The sequence below is a fragment of the Haliotis rubra genome, unplaced genomic scaffold (genome assembly GCF_003918875.1).
Source record: "Haliotis rubra isolate DU_JTF1 unplaced genomic scaffold, ASM391887v1 Scf134, whole genome shotgun sequence".
In the NCBI taxonomy this organism is placed as follows: domain Eukaryota; kingdom Metazoa; phylum Mollusca; class Gastropoda; order Lepetellida; family Haliotidae; genus Haliotis; species Haliotis rubra.
Genome location: NW_025765270.1, coordinates 1,188,123 through 1,204,702, shown reverse-complemented (window position 1 = coordinate 1,204,702; position 16,580 = coordinate 1,188,123). Strand labels below are relative to the sequence as shown.

At 39.9% G+C, this 16,580-nt stretch overlaps 1 protein-coding gene across 12 annotated transcripts in view; it reads right to left on the bottom strand.

Moving 5' to 3' along the window:
• LOC124267811 (voltage-gated potassium channel subunit beta-2-like) overlaps positions 1–16,580 on the bottom strand; it is a 161,405-nt gene that overhangs the window by 37,386 nt on the left and 107,439 nt on the right. For 10 of the 12 annotated variants that reach the window (XR_006896132.1, XM_046702800.1, XM_046702806.1 and 7 more), the window contains 6 exons: positions 15,529–15,608; positions 10,096–10,119; positions 5,660–5,704; positions 5,186–5,230; positions 4,070–4,113; positions 3,749–3,835 (listed from right to left, as the gene is read on the bottom strand). Coding sequence is in view for 11 of the 12 variants with exons in the window: in XM_046702800.1 (XP_046558756.1) it covers positions 3,749–3,835; positions 4,070–4,113; positions 5,186–5,230; positions 5,660–5,704; positions 10,096–10,119; positions 15,529–15,608 (325 nt within the window). In the remaining variant the exon portion in view is untranslated. The remainder of the gene's footprint in view (positions 1–3,748; positions 3,836–4,069; positions 4,114–5,185; positions 5,231–5,659; positions 5,705–10,095; positions 10,120–15,528; positions 15,609–16,580) is intronic. The other 2 variants (XM_046702802.1, XM_046702810.1) reach the window with 1 other exon arrangement.

Sequence of the window (16,580 nt, the reverse complement as noted above, 5' to 3'; positions counted from 1 at the left end):
TCCAGGAGGGAACCTCAGCTGCTGAACTTCTACCAGTGCCTCCCCAACATTAGAAATTCCGTGGATCTATGTCGCATGAATGATTGATATTTAACATTATGACTCTCCCATGGAAGATACTGCAGTGTAATATTTTTACGTCAATATTACACTAGTATGACACACTTATGACATCATAATGGTTTACAGTTATGACGTCACAATGCTAATACCTCTGTCACAATGGTATTAGACCTTGCTTGACTTGCAGAAAGCTGAGTCATCACACTGTAGGCAGTTTCTATCAATTTATGTTGGAGAGTAATAAACAGAATACTAATCTTGCTTCTGTGAAATGCCACTTTCGCTTTTTGATACCAAATCATTAACTCGTTTAATAAAACTGGTAGTACATGGAAGGCCGTTTAGTGTCCTCTATGTATCTCACTGTTACAAGACTAGCCAAGTGTAGTTACTGATGCGCTCCATGCCTGTTCTGTGTGTGAACTGTAACAATGTCTTCAACAAGCAAGCAAGCCAGAGGGTTTCATTAACATCTGTGTACTTGTGGCAGCCCTTCATGAGCCAATTTCACTTCTATCAAAACAGTTTAAGATCAAATATCAAGAAAACTTATATCAACTTGGACCTGATCTTGTTCAGCAAACGGTATGGTTTTCTTGCAAGGAGCATGTGGGGAGATTCCTAGCAGAGCTATATTGATTCCCACACAACTACTATTATTCATGACAAGGGTCTGCCACAGTCAGTTCAAGATGCCATCTACATCAATGACAGCTTGATTTACTCCATGAGATACTCAGGCAACAGAGCCATGTAGGCTCACATTCCATACCACTCACAAGAAAAGGAACTCTGGATTCTTTCATATATCACCATGACAGATTAATTACAATAATATGAAAGATACTGCTGTTCTCCAACTCCTTCTGTATAGTGTACATGTATACAGGAAGCCAACAGATGACATGTTTGCTGCTACCACCACCAATGAGTGGGGTGAATGGCCTTACTTCCTTGGGATTAGGAGACCCAACCAGCTTGCTAGAAATTCATGTCAATACAGCAATTCCATGATTTTAACTCTTTCGAAAGGACATTCTTCTTTCGCACTACCAAAATTAAAATTGCTTTGCAGATAATGGGCTTACTGAAACACTGCTTTTCATCATTCACAGGCTGAAGAATAACAGCTCAAGCTCTGCCTGTCACATTTATACAAGTTAAAGATGTTATCAGACATTTAATGTTCAAACGGAAAAAGTAAACACTCATTAAAAGTCAAACCCTAGTTCCTTCATTTGTGCTGGCTAAAGCCAAACCTATATACATACAGTGAAAGCCCGATAAGTAAACTACTGATAAGTGGCAACCCCGGATAAGTGAACCTTTTTCTCCGGTCCCAGCAATAGCCTTCAGTATTTATTATTATTTCATGATGGATAAGTAAAATCGAATAAGTGGCAATTCCGTTTAAGTAAACCTGCCCTTGAAGTTATCAGACAGTTTGGGTCGTCACTGTCTGATGGAACAACAGTGTTGACAGGATTCTCTATGCCAGCAAATTATGTCAGAGAAAAGGACTTGAAATGTTGTTAAAAGCCAAGCAGACATGTATCAAGGACTTCTTATAGTTGACTCATTTTCCATGTGATATTCTCAAAAGCTTTTAGTGTAACCCGATAGTGAAACGACAGTGTGATGCTGATTTGCTGTTCAAATTCGTGACATCATAACAGGTGATATTACATGTACATGTATATGAAATGGTTTTTAATGATGAATGTTGATATTAAAAATTGTATATATGTATGTATACAATGGGGATACGATGTCTATTTACTTTACTTGGAAATGTGATACAATTTGCTTGGATGGATAAGTGGCAATACGGATAAGTGGCAACTTTTGCCATGGACTCTTTGAGTTTTACATATCCGGGTTTCACTGTACACATATTTTTTTAAAGTTTCATCACTTAACAGCGACAGAACCAGGCTAGAATTGGTTATGAGAGATGAGTACTTGTCATAAGAAGCCACTAATGGGGACTACATCATTTACAGATTGCTGTCAAATAGCTTGGATATTGCTGAGTGTGGCATTAAACAACAAACAAACAACAAATTTAAATACAATTATTTTTTCCAACACAAGTAAATATTTAATGGGCTTGATAACAAAACTAAAACAGTCACTGACGTGGCTTTATTTATAAATAATTGACAGTAAGGTCGGCGAAGTGTTGGCCAATCAATGAAACACTTTCTCCTGCCTGATGCTGGGACATGGCATCTAGCCAACACCTACATGGTTATAACAATCTATATCACCCAAGTGTGCAGCCAATACTGCAGCATGCTGTGATATTGTCTGATATAAAGAGCCATAGCTCCCTATCACTACCTGAGTAAATATTTGACAGATGTAAACTGCATTATCTCTCATTACATATCGGTATCGTCATGGTTAGTGCCGACACAATTAGCACAATGCTGTTTACCAGGAAATCAGTGCCAACAGGCGCTGACTCTAATGTACTGACAGATCAGCAGCCTTGGCTCGGATCATGTCTGTATGGGACTGCGATCACATTTCATTCAAAAATATACAGCGGCCATGATCTAGTGATCAAGTTGTCAGCATAATCTGATGCACTAGAAATAAAGCAGCAATGAAACTCACTGGTCCCTGATTATGAATACTGAGTGTTGACCCATTTGACACTGTCACTTCACTCGCGCTGTACCGGCGCGACGGCCAGTGTTTGTGGAAGGAGGTGAGGTGAAATTGGGTTTAATGTCGTGCTTGAGAATATTTTGCTCATATGACGACGTGCATGCATGTGTATGTGTATGTGCGACTGCTTGTACTAGCCCAGACTTAAGCTGGTTTTATAGTGCTAGCCCACTCAGATACCATGCCACAGTGAAGCATGAATACCCCACTCAGACACATTATACTGACTCCGAGCCGACCAGTCCTTGTTGTACCCATTAATGCCGAGCGCCAGGCAGGGACCAACAAGTACCATATTTTAACGTCTTTAGGTATGACGGGTCGGGGATTGAACCTGCGACCTTCTGCTCTCCGGGCGGACGCTCTAACCACTACACCACAGAGGCGGTCATTGTGGAAGGAAGGTGAGGCCTGTTTGTGCATCTTTGTCAAGGGTTAGTCTTGAAGACTTCACCCAGCAAGTATTACAAAATATAGAGAACTTCTGATGTAAACTCAGGCAAGGTTTTTCTGCTTGTGTTTTATAAGAATGATTTTTCAATCATGCATGAGTAGGTAATGTGAGGCAATGTTGTTTTATGGCATATACAAATCTCAAATGACAAACTGGAGGCTCTTCAAGGACCTAAACCTAAATTTATTTCCAGTTTAGGTCCTGTAACATTAGGCCTAAAGGAGAGACTTTAAAAGTGAGCAAATGTTGTTTTATGCCACGGTTGATGGACTGGGGTGGGGGCCGAGTTGCACTTCTCTGTTCAACCCATTAGTTTGTGTAATGTTAACGTTCCCACTAACTCAAGGCTTGTCTGGGGTACGTGTCTCTGTCTGGGGTACGTGTCTCTGTGTGGGGTACGTGTCTCTGTCTGGGGTACGTGTCTCTGTCTGGGGTACGTGTCTATGTCTGGTGTACAGCCTGAAACAATGAAAGACCGAGTCCTGTTCACACAATGAATGTCTGTGTGATCAGTCAGACACATGAAACATGCTCCAGAAACAAATTCATCTTTACCTTCCATTGGCGTATGTGAGTCTGGCTTGTTGGCGAACACAATATCCACATAGTCCTGCTGCAGCCTCTCCAGAGAGCCCTTCAGACCTGGCAACAGCACATCACTCACGGTGATCACCATGTCATACATACATCAATCTGTGACACATACTGTGAAACTCAAGGAACCCCTCCAATGCCATCACTGAATCAATGCATCCATTACAATTAATTGATAACTTGCACAGAAGAATATTTTCACAGACACCCAAACTGTGAACTGACACTGGGTCACACGGGGAATACTTTATCCACGTAGCTAGACCGCCTCTTCAACTTTACCTTCAACGATGTGTTTCCGTGAAAGTCCTTTCTCTGTCTCCGCCCTGGAAATACACACTGAATATGAGCAGTGATGGAGAGAGTTTAATGTTTTGTAGGCCCTACCATGCTGGTTATGCTGGAATGGTTTCGTATTGTGTATTGGTACTGATGACAATAGCAAAATGCAGAGCTTTAATGCTTAAAAGAGCAGTAATCAGAGCTGGGACAAATCCAGGATTTCTAAAAAGGGAGGACCTACATTTGCCATTTATAACATCAACAAGACAAGTGAACCATTGTCAACATTACATTAATAACCAAATCAGCATGTTATCATCGAAGGCTATGTGCAATATCAGAAGTTAAAAAGGGGAGGCCACCCTGACAACACTCAAAGAAAAGCAACTGCAGAGTTATTTCCCTTCTGTATTCATAAGTTTCCTTTAAATAAAACACTTTACTTTTATGAAACAGGAAACTTCAGAAAAGCAATGCTTGGATAGAATAATTCATATTCAAACCATTAGATTGGTCAGTATGAAACCATGTCTTGCTTTATAACTATTACATGGGAACTGGGATCATTGGTAACTTAGACTAAGGGGAAAGTGATATCAATATTGTTCATGGACATTCGAAAGATACAGTTAAGAACACAAAACACAAAAGTGATGCTTAACGTTTTTCCAGATTTACATGGAAACTTTTCACTTTGTGTTTCATGTGTCAACTGCAGGGAGCAGGGATTTGAAAAGTGAACGGACTTGCACACCACAATATCAGAGGTCGAGGGTTGTATAGCTCATTAAATCCAGCTTTTTACACACTACCAATTATGGATGTGTGTTCACAAGTTGAAAAAGAGGGTGGAATCTGTCTGTATGACAATATCAGTGTTATGTAGCCTCCACTGATCTTGGTGAGAAAGTAAAACAGGGTCTGTTACAACATTACAAGCAGATGACATAACGTCTGATACTAAGTCATGATTTCTGCACAGTTAAGTTGACCTGTATAGGTTTTAGAAACTGATCACATCAAGATGTCTGCACAGGTTGGCTGTCGTGTACTGGACTTAGAAGACTGTGACTGGCCAATCAGATAGTCAATTATTAGCAAATAATGACAACTTACTTCCCTCCCCAGTAGATCTTTGTGGACAGAATGTAACTCGATCTCCTGAAACACAAAACTCAGATGAGTCACCAACCTCCTGCATACACAATGACTGAGTATGGTTTTAAACAACTTTATTATTTTTGCAAATATTCCAGCAATATCACGGAGTATGTTATGTTTAGGGGACACCAGAAATGGGCTTCACACATAGTACTCATGTGGGCAATCAAACCCCTCCTGCATACACAATGGTCTTCAGCAATGACGAGCAAACGCTTTAACCACTAGGCTACCTCATCTCCCCCTATATACACAGAGCTGCAGAGGCTGAAATAGTAAATGGTCATTAAACCATTTCTTGTGGACACATGCGGAACAATAACTTCATACTCCTTAATTTAATAACAGACGATACTAACCCAACAATATATACTGTACCAATATATTGCCATACTCTTGTTACAATTGTCAAGGAGACAAATATCATACCTCCAGCTCTTCTTCTTCAGAATGTTTCCTAGAGTATTTTCTGCCCTGCAAGAGACAAGCTCAGAGTTAGTGAGTGAGTTAGGTTTGATGCTGCAACTGATTTGGTTGTATCACAGCCTGCCAGCTGACCATTTTGGTACTGACAATCGCAGGATCACAACAGATCTGACTCAGAGATTTTGACCTATTATCACCAGATCCTGGTAAAAGGGACACAATTCTACAAAACCAAATGTGGCACGCTAGTTTTACACTCCGTCAGTACTGTTGTGTTTGACAGATGTATATATACACCCTCAACAAATCATACCACAGTACACAATATTACAAACGGAGCAATGGACAGTAATACATACACTAGTAGGCACTAACACTAGGGTTAAAGTACAACAGTTATATAAAACACTATCACAATAGATGTAACTGTACAATATAACACTGAGCACCACTTCAAGGCTAACAGTGAGTGAGTTTAGTTTTACTCCGTTTTTAGCAATATTCCAGTAATATCACGGCGGCGACACCAGAAATGGGCTTCACTAGGCTAACAGTGACAATAGATAGCAAACTCTGTTGAATGTTGAAGAGTGCAGAGAGTGAGTGTCGTTTTAGCAATATTCCATGAGGGGAATCAAACCTGTGTCTTCGGCGTCACAAACGAAAGCTTTAACCACTAGGCTACCCCACCACCCCTGAAGCGTGCAGTTACAGATCACACATCTCTATAAAAAAAGTCTGTATGTTGTGTGTTTATGACAGTTGGACCCCCAGAGAAGAACAGTGATGAATAGTCTGGGGAACGTGCATTCATCTTTTTCAGAATCAGCAGAATGGTAGTCTTCCAAACAGATAGGAAGGAATTATAGTCAGTACCCTAAAAGTTGCCCAAATACTTGTAATTATATTTTTCAGGGTTGTGTTGTTTATGTGAAGGTCAGTTAAACCAACAGGCACCAAGAGGCATTCTCATGAGAATGTCTGTATCGTGCCTACATATTTATCCAAAGGACAGTGGGTGCCATAACCTACAAAACCAAACACTAAATTATGTGCTGAAAAGATGTAACTAAATATCATGCAAGCCTGTGACACATAGTTAGTCTGTCTTTATAACATAAATACATCGAAGACTCCACTATATCACAATGGTTTCACTATCAGCATAGCCATCATGCCTCTACAGAGGTGAGGAAGTGCAAAGCAGTTTTGTGTGAAGAGGTGAACACACCAATGAACTGTAAGAGTAAAATATCGTGAGAAAACAGCAAGCAAGTAACTTCCCGAAAACTGATCTGCGTAGAGGAGGAACCAGGACAGCTGTTTGGGCATGCCATTCAGGGGAAGCGACACATCCAATGTATGTTTTATTCTATTAATAAACCTGTTTCAGGAAGCTCCATCTCGTTAACTAACAGGTGAAAATCAGGAGGTTCAGTTTTCTATTTGCTTTGAACAGGAGGTAGTTCTTTTACATAATTATAGACATAACCATGTCAGCCTGATGGGGATAAAACTTGTTTGAGTGGCATTTTAGAAGTTGGGACGTACAATATTGAACAAACTTTATGCTTAACAGTTTCTTTATTTCATGAAGTCGACATTTTGATATACTGACTGACTGACTGAGTTTGGTTTTACGCCGCTTTTAGCAATATTCCAGCAACATCACGGCAGGGGGACACCAGAAATGGGCTTCACACATTGTACCCATGTGGGGATTCGAACCCGGGTCTTCGGCGTGACGAGCGAACACTTTAACCATTAGGCTACCCTACGGCCCCCATTTTGATACAGATTCTTGAACAACTGTCAAGCAGGAATTTCAAATTCTGTATCGAAACATCACACTCACAAAATAAACAAGTCATTATCCATAAAGTTTGTTCAATATTGGGGAATAAAAGACCAAAGAGATGCAGGTCTTAGACATTACCACTTTTACCATAACATTGTACTGACAAACTGATAAACATGTTAGACCATAGGCTCCTTGTACAGCTAAGGGAAGTAACACTGTATAGTGAATTGCGGTACCTTAGACAATTGGGTCACAGATTCCCAAACGTTTTATGTATTTATGGATGAAAAGGTGAAGCCTGATCTCCACTGTGATAAATGATGATCATTATATTCAGAGAGCATTTTAGTGGTGTAAAGCAGAAATAATTGTTCAATCTAAAATTGATTTGGCATCACAAGCAATATTCTTTGAAGTGTAAACCTTTGATCTACATGACACCTTCACCAGCAAAGCTTGTATGTTGCAGAAATCGATCAATCATGTACGGATTAGCTGATCTGAATATCACAAGAGACAGATTGATCTTTGATAATGAACGAATATTCCACATGATAACAGTGATATTGATGTTGTCCATGATGAAGACACCATATGAAGGAGTATTGGAGAACTGGAGTACATTTCCCAGCTGACTGATATATATGTCCATTGTCGGAGAACAATACCTCTGAGGGACCATCTCAAACTAATAGCATCCTTAGCCAAAATACATCAAATATTCTCTTTCATGAAGAGTTTTCAAAATTAACTTGTATATTTTTATAACCTGTTCAAGGCATCTGTGTGTATTAACTGCGGCTGGATGTGATTCCCACGAAGCAAGAATATCCAGTTGAGCCATGAATATTGTGTATTTCATGAAGTGACAAAAGATGGGACCACATGCACTGGTCAGTAGTATTCTCCATCAGGGAATTTATTCTAATGTTCCATATGAACCCTTTTGAACATTTCCCAAAGCGGTTCGAGGTATGAAGAGACAGGACAGAGGCTGTAAACATCAAGGTCCTCCAGAGACACTGAATGACATGGCATGTGCAAAAAGTTGAAAACTGTTGCAATATTTGAATTTGAAAAGTGTCTATATATATCTGAAAGGATGCAGTATTAATTAGAGGCAAGTGGCCCAGGTCATACATGTCGTCTGCTCTGGGTAAATCAGTAAACAAGGGTCTGGTGCTGATAAACCTAGGTGCTGGTCGGGCAGTGAAATCTTGGGTTGGAACCAAACAGCTCCAATCTTGGTTAAGGGACACAAGCCTTGGCCACTCATACCCCCAACTATAAGATACAGAATGTAGACAGTGATTACAGGAAGGTCTGATAGGAGTTGACTAGAGACTTGAGTTGACTACACACAGTGAGATTGCAGGACAGTGAGTTGACTAAAGACTGAGATTGTGGGATGGTGAGTTGACTAAAGACTGAGATTGTAGGATGGTGAGTTGACTAAAGACTGAGATTGTGGGATGGTGAGTAGATTGAAGACTGAGATTGTAGGATGGTGAGTTGACTAAAGACTGAGATTGTGGGATGGTGAGTAGATTGAAGACTGAGATTGTGGGATGGTGAGTTGACTGAAGACTGAGATTGTGGGATGGTGAGTTGACTGAAGACTGAGATTGTGGGATGGTGAGTTGACTAGAGACTGAGATTGTGGGATGGTGAGTAGATTGAAGACTGAGATTGTGGGATGGTGAGTTGACTGAAGACTGAGATTGTGGGATGGTGAGTTGACTGAAGACTGAGATTGTGGGATGGTGAGTTGACTGAAGACTGAGATTGTGGGATGGTGAGTTGACTGAAGACTGAGATTGTGGGATGGTGAGTTGACTGAAGACTGAGATTGTAGGATGGTGAGTTGACTGAAGACTGAGATTGTAGGATGGTGAGTTGAGTGAAAACCGAGATTGTGGGATGGTCAGTTGACTAAAGACTGAGATTGTAGGATGGTGAGTTGACTGAAGACCAAGATTGTAGGATGGTGAGTTGACTGGACTGAGATTGTAGGATGGTGAGTTGACTGAAGACCGAGATTGTGGGATGGTGAGTTGACTAAAGACTGAGATGGTGGGATGGTGAGTTGACTGAAGACTGAGATTGTGGGATGGTGAGTTGATTGAAGACCGAGATTGTGGGATAGTGAGTTGACTGAAGACTGAGATTGTAGGATGGTGAGTTGACTGAAGACTGAGATTATGGGATGGTGAGTTGACTAAAGACTTTGACATCTACAGAAAGTGTGACTGCATGGCTGTGAGTTGACTAGAGACAGTGGATTTGTAGGAAAGTCTCAAGAGAGTTTACAAGAGAAAGAGAGTGGGAAGAGAGTGAACTGGCCACAGACAGTGAGATTGTAAGAAATATCAGAGACGGCTGGTTAAAGAGGGTGAGGTTGCAGGAAAGGTCAGAGAGAGTTGACTAAAGAGGGTGATGTCACAGATAGATCAGAGACAATTGACTTAAGCAGGTGAGATTGCAGGAAAGATTAGAGAGAGTTGACTAAAGAGGGTGATGTCACAGACAGATCAGAGACAATTGACTTAAGCAGGTGAGATTGCAGGAAAGACTAGAGAGAGTTTATTAAAGTCGGTGAGTTGATTAGCTGAATGAGAATGAGAGTTGACTGACTGACCTAGAGAACACCTGCTCTTCCTCCCTGCAATCATAGTACAACATTCAGTGCACAACACAACACAACACAACACCGGGGTGTAGCATACCGCATAACATTGCAACAGCATAATAAAGTATAGTGACCTGCACTGTTAGAACATCAAGGCATTCACAAGCATCTAAATCTTTGACTTGAAAAGCATGACAGTTGAACACTTTTCATACCATTTCTCACCTTTTGCTGCAGTTTTTACATTGGTAGTGGATCAACTATTGAACCATTATTAATTGCAGCCATATGTAAAAACTACAGTATAGCATTTGTATTCTGATGGAATACAATGCCATATTTCTTGTCATCTGACACAAATACTGAATGAACCCTCTGCTTGTACACGGAATAACCCATGGAGACTGGGAGAAATATCACTTCCAGCCTAAAGGACTTTTAAGAAATATATTCTGGTAACCTCAAACCTTATAATGGAGACAACCCAATGAGTAAATCATATAGCAATTTGACCTACAAGCGAAGTATGTGGGCAATTTATATATTCATCAATATGAGATTTCTGGGGAATCATATCAATTATACTATTGTGTAGCTGACAAACATTTTCAAATGTAACATCACACACTACTTTACACTGATTCTGTCATGGCTGACAATGTACTAAAGGTAGATAACTCTACTACACCTATCATAACTCCGCACATGAGGTATAATATTGCCCTCAGTGGTTTACTACTTGAAATAACCACACACAGCTGTCACCTTCAATGGGTGATGGATGAGTACTGAGTCTCACATTGAAGATTTGGTTTATGGACATTAACATGGTATAATTTTCATCCTTATCCCATTCGACTTTGATACACTTTTGTTATTGAAAGTCATAAACTGTTGCATGAACCTTTCTGATGTAGCTTCAAACAGAACTATCTTGTACCTGATGTGTTTTTTATCATATGCCAGGAGCTTCAGAACCAAACGACTTTCTTCATCACCAAAGTTTCTGTGATACTGGAGTGTACACTATCCTGAGAAAATCCCCTGACCAAGCAGCATGACACTCAGTTGATCCTAGAGGATTCTCTGGATTATTTCTGGTGTAGCTGAAGTGTCAGGCCAGCCAGGAAGAGGCTCATCTTCAAGGCTCTCTCAGCCAGCTTCATGTCCTTGTCTGTGCCAGGCTCAGAACTTATCAAACATGCCCTGTACAGTGAATTACTGCTGGGAGCAGCCTGGCTACCATCACAACCATCCGTCACAACCATCCATCATCTACAGTGGAACTCAGCAAGTCTTAACTGTCTACCGACAAATGATTATTATCAGTACTTTCTAAAAATATACAAAGGTCTTTATGCTGTACCCATGATTTCCTAATCCTGAAATCTCAACTGGCTTTTGTTGTATTTGTCCTATCCACAGAAATAACAAACTGTTCCTGATGAGGCTCTCCTCAGATGCGATGAGTTCCAGAAATATATATAGCTTAGGCCTAAATACTGTTATGGACTTGTGAATAGAGCACATCTTGCACAAATAAAATGATAATAATTATAATTAATAGTCATGTAAATTCACTCATCAATCCTGAAGCTAATTATTTCATGAGCTATTCAATTATAGCAGCATGTTAAACATATCAGCAGCATTTAACACATCACTTATCAATGTATCTACACTGCCCCTTACACCTTATTAGCTGCTATCAATATTTTGACACATTTCTCATCGAAGTTCCCTTGTCTGTATAAACGTGAATCTTAAGAAATACCCCAAAGCAAACAGCAGAGGCAGCCAAGATTCTAAACAAAACAGACAGACTGTCTGAGGCACTCACATCAAGATCTATCTCACGGTCTATTTCTAGGTCCCAAATACTACTGGCTACCTCCTGTCTTGAGAACATCAACCTACATTGGTAACAATTAAAGGGGCTCTTCACTCTCCAGTACCCACTGGTCAAGACATTAGAAGGCATTCTGCTTGTGATATCGAGATGATGACAACTGCCTCCTGAGCTGCTGTCTGTGCTGACATAACAATACAGTAGTATTGCCAGCCCATGTGCCCAAGAGCAACTCCGAGGGCGACATAATCAGGTTGGGCTTTTTATTTGTTGTTTCACGCTGCTCTCAGCAATATTCCAGCTATATGGCTTCAGTCTCTAAAGTCTGGACCAAACAATCCAGTGATTAACAGCATGAACATTGATCTACACAATTGGGACATGTGTTAACCAACCAAGTCAGCATGTTCCACCACCCCCGCCGTGAGTCACCTCTTACAAGAAGCATGGGTTACTGGAGATGAATTCTTTATCCATGATAAAGTAATGTTTCCCTAGCCACCTCATGACTGTTCAGCCTTTATCGTCTGTTTAATACACACCATGTTATAAAGACTCTAGATGCATTCTCTCTGTGTACGTTCCATCGCTATTTTATATTTGATATTATGCCTCAATATCATTATTACTGTGTAACATCTTTAACTGTCAAAATCTATTAGGTGATATATTTGTTTCTGTACTTGCCATGAGTGTCTGCATAATTTGTACAATGCGATTCATCTTTATTTTACAGCCAATAAAAGAGTGTATGAGTTGCGTTTAAAACTGCTTACAATAAATTCTAGTTAGTCTCCTCGGACTGCCAGCTTCAGGGTGTATGTGTTTCTCCCCACCACATACTCCCCCTTTAACTGTGGATGTTTCCTGGAGGTACAACTCCTGGTATGGTACTTTCAAGGTACACCACATACTCCCCTTTCAAGGTACACCACATACTCCCCCTTTAAGTGCGGAAGACTCCTGGGACTGCCAGATTAACTGTGGGTATTTTTGGCTGTTACTGTCAGGAGATCAGCATCTGTTTCTTCTTATTACTCCAGAATACTGATAACCTACTTTTTTCCTATAAATGACTTTCTGGTATTTTGGTCTGGGTACTGAGGGATGATGCATTATATAACCAAGCAAGTTGTGTTTTTGTGTATTTGACATATGTGTTAATACAAGATTTCCGATGAAAAATGTATGTGTTTGAACACTGTGAATATAAGTCAATCATTCTCAATACTATTACTATGACCTAATTGAGAAAACGGTATCCATAGGTCTCAGATCACTTTTAAAAATCCTTTTAACCCATCAAGATTGCTACTTGGCTATTCTGAAGATGATATTGAAACAAAATTTCAAATTTAACATTCCATTTTGTTTATAATTTAAATTCAATATTTGGGACACTAAGTTCATAAAATGAAAAAAATACAATTGATTTTCTTGCACATAGTTTTAAAAAAAAATGAAATATATTTTCCAAAATTAATCAAAACCTGTTGTTGAAGGTTAACAATATATCAAAAATTTCAATTTGTAAAACTGACTTTCATTGAACACTGTCTATTTTGTTGTCCTCTTGATCTTAACATTTTGGCTGAGAAGAAGTGAGTCATTTTTTTGTTTAAAACTGTTTTGAAGAGCATTTCAGTTACAGTACAACAGTTAGCCTGATGTGGGAGCCATGGCTGACGTGAAGCAGGTCTGGAACGTTTACCACGCTGGTGAAACCATTAGTATAAGTATGGTGCAGACAAACCTAGAATGTAGGATTCAAACCCATGATCCTTGGTCACTGGCACACCTAAGGGCCACAACTCTGCAAGGATCAACTTCCTGGTACTAATTTCAGACTGAAGCTTGTAGTTCATTGAGCCTCTTGTGTGAAACAGACATTATCTCTGAATAATGATGAAGCAACAGTCTTGACTTGCATGCAAACAAAGTTTGTATTGCACAGCTTCTGCAAGTTGTCTCTCTTGTTTTGCATCCGCCCGGAGAGCAGAAGGTCGCAGGTTCAATCCCCGACCGCATCATACCAAAAGACGTTAAAATATGGTACCTGTTGGTCCCTGCCTGGCGCTCGGCATTAATGGGTACAACAAGGACTGGTTGGCTCGGAGTCAGTATAATGAGTCTGAGTGGGGTATTCATGCTTCACTGCGGCATGGTATCTCAGTGGGCTAGCACTATAAAACCAGCTAAAGTCTGTGCTAGTACAAGCAGCCACATACATACACATACACACGCATGCACGTCGTCATATGAGCGGAAAAATATTCTCAAGCACAACGTAAAACCCAATTTCACCTCACCTCACATATTCATTTACTTAATTAGACTCATTACAGGTGGCAAAAAATATGAATTCAACAATAATTTCAGGATTGACTTTCAGTTTCAGTTTCCTATAAAAACAAAAGAACATTAAGATAATCAAATGAAAATATCTTTAATCCAACACAATTCTTGTCCTTTTCTTCACTCTTGCCCTTTCGCCCACCTCAACTGAAAGACAATTATTTCCTCCCACTCGCAGCAGAATCTCAACTGTGTTTCACAGCTTCATCCTGATGGAACCCATCAAACTAGTGACAACTTTTCTCGCCTGTCAAGGTCATCTTTCCTCTACATCAGCAGGATTAAAAAAAACTACACTTAAGAAACTAAGACTGTGCAACAGCATCATCAGTGTCTGGAGGGATGTTATTAATCAAGTTTGGATTCATCTCATAGAATTGATTATTTATATTCTAAACGTTTGTCCTGTGAGATAAGTTGATCATCAGGAATAACACCCATGCCTGTCAAAGCCTTAGCGCCATTATAGTACCGTTACCATCATCATTCCCGTAATGGTTTCCAGCTTTACCATTTATTACCCATTAATCCAATAGACACTGTAATGAAATCTTGTCTTCTACTGCTTCTACAGTGTTGAATTTATGACATACTCGACCTGTGACACCACATTAACGTTACATGAGAAGAAGGCTACTGAGACATCTTCGTATAATACCGTGTCTTTGCTTTCCTATACATTCTGTGTGTAACTTGTGCATTCAATTTTCTACAGCCTATGTTCTTTTAATCCATTTCAACTGAAACATTTTTTAATTTCAAAATGATATACTTTATTTAATTCCCAGTGTATCATTGTCATCAGGCAGTGTTTGCTGATTTAGCGAATATTATAATTCCTGTGCTCATGAATCTCCTTAAGATGCCCTAGCAACCTGGGCCTAGATTTTCGAAGCTCTCTTAGCGCTAAGATAGTCGTAAGTTAATGTTAATGTATGGCACTTACGACTATCTTAGCGCTAAGAGAGCTTCGAAAATCTAGGCCCAGGTCAATCACATCAGTTACAGTACCCACACATCTTGAATGATGTGTTAAAAAGATCCTAAACATTTAAATCAAAAGCCCTCTGCCTTTTATTTGTGGAAAGTTTGGATGAAATTCAAACAAGTAGTTTAGGAGTAATTACAAATCCTCTAGATGAAGGTTCATTCATTGTGTAAAGCCTATAAAGCACAATCTGGATACAACTTGAGAACTGTACCACCCTTCCTTCACACACGACACAAGGCATACTCACTTTCCCGCAGCATACACCTCTGCTGTGTCAAACAGGTTGATTCCACTTTCGTAGGCCAGGGTGAGGAGCTCTTCTGCAACCTAAGGAAAGAAAATCAACAAAGTATCATTACCTGTTAAAGTGTGTCCTATATATCTCATCAGAGTTGAGAGTCATCCTACTGAACTGCGACACTGTCATACATACAATAACAAAACCAGCTGTTATAGTGCCGTATACCACATCACAGCTAACCAGTGGCTGACAGCATGAGCACCTGTCACACTGTGATGTCACAATGACATCATGATGGCTCCAGCAATCAGACCATCAATAAACAACCCATCAACCTAAACAGAGAAATAGGTAACTAAGGAATGCACCAAGCAAATGGCGCCAATTAAATCTTCGAAGTTAATCTCATATGGATGACACATGGACTAGCTTACAAATTGGGAATTTTCTCTTCAAAACGAAAGTCTAAACATGAAAGACACACAGTGTGAGGAACCATGTGTGGAGATTTAAACTGGCATGCTTCCCCAATTACCTGTACAGCGGAATGGAAAAACCCTGATTCTTGGATTTCATTGAAATCTACTTCAAAGTAACTTAATGCTCAAATGGAAAAGTAAGAAATTATCGAAGATCTGTAATTACCTCACACATATTTTTCAATTACTTACTTGGGGAGGTTTTATTTGGGGTTTCTTGTAATGAAAAACAGCTTACTAAAGATGTAACTATGCAGGTTATGATGTGAAACAATCATAGCACCTGACAGATGTAACTCCCAAGGAGGTGAGGCCTGATGAAAGTGAATTATGTTTACTGTGTGGTCAGAGTGAGTGAGTTTAGTTTTACGCCGCTTTTAGCAATATTGTAGCAATATTACGTTGGGGGACACCAGAAATATACCCATGTGGAGAATCGAACCCAAGTCTCCTGTGTAACGGGAAACGCTTTAGAAATATACCCCCCATGTGGTCAGAAATATACCCATGTGGAGAATCGAACCCAAGTCTCCTGTGTAACGAGCGAACGCTTTAACCACTAGGCTACCCCCACAAACT